At 34.0% G+C, this 2,377-nt stretch overlaps 1 protein-coding gene across 1 annotated transcript; it reads left to right on the plus strand.

The window, feature by feature from the left end:
* Positions 1-271: 271 nt before the first annotated feature.
* On the plus strand, positions 272-1,980 carry LOC108378597 (protein late bloomer-like; the record flags this gene model as incomplete). The annotated part of the gene is made up of 4 exons (XM_017634901.1): positions 272-442; positions 537-713; positions 1,046-1,219; positions 1,312-1,980. Coding segments are annotated over 4 exons (603 nt in total), but the record flags the coding sequence as incomplete, so codon positions are not given.
* Positions 1,981-2,377: the final 397 nt, after the last annotated feature.

The raw sequence follows: 2,377 nt of genomic DNA on the forward strand, positions 1-2,377 counted from the left end.
GTGTTTGTCTTTATTTTGTACGTAGAACGCGATGCTGGTATTTTAAGGACCACCCTAATGTATAATATATAAAAAAATTACCAAGTGGTCTCAGTTTTTTTTCTTTCCATGCCGAAAATTTCCTTAAAAAACTCTCGATCTTGGGCTTCTAAAGCAAGATTCTTTCTTAAAGAATCTGAAATTTTGAATTTATTTTCATTATTTGTAGTACGACTAACCTGTGCGTATACCGCCTATTGATTTACGAACTACATATTATATTTTCTTCCAATTCCAGCTACTTGGCTTGGCCGTCATTACTATTGGAATCTATGTTATCATCAAGCTCGAACATTTCAACACTGCCGCCTTCATAATCGCCGGTTTGGGTATTGTGGTGATCTTGACCGCTGTTCTGGGTACACTAGGCGCGGCACGTGAAAGCAGTCAAATCTCCAAAGCGGTAGGCAATTGTTTACATACATACATACATATATTTGGAATCAATTATTTATGTATTTTTCAATGCCACTTCCCTTTTTCATGCTGCCACATAGTTCGCCGTAATATTAATTTTATGGGTAGTACTACAAACGTTGACAGTTGGCTTCTTTTGGATATTCCAATCGACATTGCTGATCAATGTTGATAACACCTTCGATCAGTTATGGCGTAACCAGCCGGTGCCAATTAAGCCGGGAAATGCCAGTCAAATAGCGAGCATTGAGAGATGGGTAAGTATGATTGGTTTTTTTTCTTTCGAAGCGAAGTATAAATACATACATACAAACACAATTACATACATACATGCTCGTAAATCATATACTTATGTACAAGTCCATAAATCTATGCATGCAAATGTTGTAGATTAGGTATCTACGCAACTTGGAGGTTGGTTGTGCGCATGTGCGCATCGCTTGCTGACAAAAATTTACATGAACGCCTCGCAAATGTATGGACATGTGTTTTTCTAATTTGTAATGCATACATTTACGCGTATGGCATTACCCATAATTTTTCTATTATATCATGTTATGTAATTTATTATCGTTTATTTCCTCGATAGCTGGATTGTTGTGGCAATGTCGGCCCTAGTGACTACATGCTCCCGCCCTACAGCTGCTACAGCAGCACCACGGACAAACTGAACCTCGATGGTTGTCGGCAAAAGTTTCTTGAATATATTTCTGATCGCTGGCAGGCATTTAATTTCTTATCCATCGGCTTGGTGTTGGTTGAGGTGAGTCAATTGTTTAAAATTATATGCTTAATAAATTAAACATTATAAATAGAATTGACGAAAATTTATTTTTATTTCCAATCAATTTACAGCTGATTTGTGCTGCTTTCGCTTGGGTATTGGCAAACAGCATTGTGAATCGTTGGCGCCGCTCAAAATACTATCCCAAATAAGTAGATTTAAACGATTAATTTAAATGCGCATAAAGGCCAAAGAATTTCTATATTTTTTTGTACAAATATAGATATGCATATAGTGGTTACAAACGTTTTTATGCATGTATATGTATATGTATATGAAAAACCTACACATATTTTTGTTTGTAAACAGCGTACACACACAACGATACACACATATGTACATGTAAAAGTGTTTGTTATTTCGAAAACGATTTTTTTTTTGCTAGTCTACCTCAACATGCTCATAACAAAATTACTTAGCTAAGCTAAAGGCAGCAAAGTAATGCTCAATACTCAGCTAAGCTGGAAAATAACAAAAATTTTTCGCAAAGAAAGAAGCATAAAATATACAATTGAACATTGATTTAAAAAATTCACAGTAGTTACGTAACAAAAATGGTGTTCTGTAGTAAATAAATTTCGAAAATAAATTAGGAAGCAGCATAAATATTTGTATTTGTAAATTACTTACATAAAACTATGTATATTTTTCTGATCATTTACATGCTGTACTGTTGTTAACATTAGAATTAGTTTTTCGATGAATGTACTTTTGTAACTGATTAAAATTATGCATGCCAAATAACAGTTGTTGATTAATTAAGCAAAGTATAAAGTTTTATATTATCAAAAAATAAATATATTTACACTTGTATTTAAACAAGTTAGAGAACTATGCAAAAATTTACTTAGAACATTTGTAAGTATGTATCGTATTTTTTTGTTGTGCAAAAAAAATCATAAAGATATATCATATATATATTTTTCCTTAGGATAAGAGAATTTGTCTTGAAAAGAGGAACGAGGCATCCACGGATCTCTTCTAGTATGAACCCCCGTCACGGTATCAAAGTCTTGTTTGTCGATTGTCAAAAAATTCACACCCCCCTCTTCGAAACGTTGGATAACAGAGTGAGGCTCATCGACTTCGCCGGGTCCTGAAACATGGTAGTTTGCAGTACTAGGTTTAAGCATAAAA

The sequence above is a fragment of the Rhagoletis zephyria genome, unplaced genomic scaffold (genome assembly GCF_001687245.7).
Source record: "Rhagoletis zephyria isolate East Lansing unplaced genomic scaffold, Rhagoletis_zephyria_1.1 Rzeph_scaffold_14497, whole genome shotgun sequence".
NCBI classification, from domain to species: Eukaryota; Metazoa; Arthropoda; class Insecta; order Diptera; family Tephritidae; genus Rhagoletis; species Rhagoletis zephyria.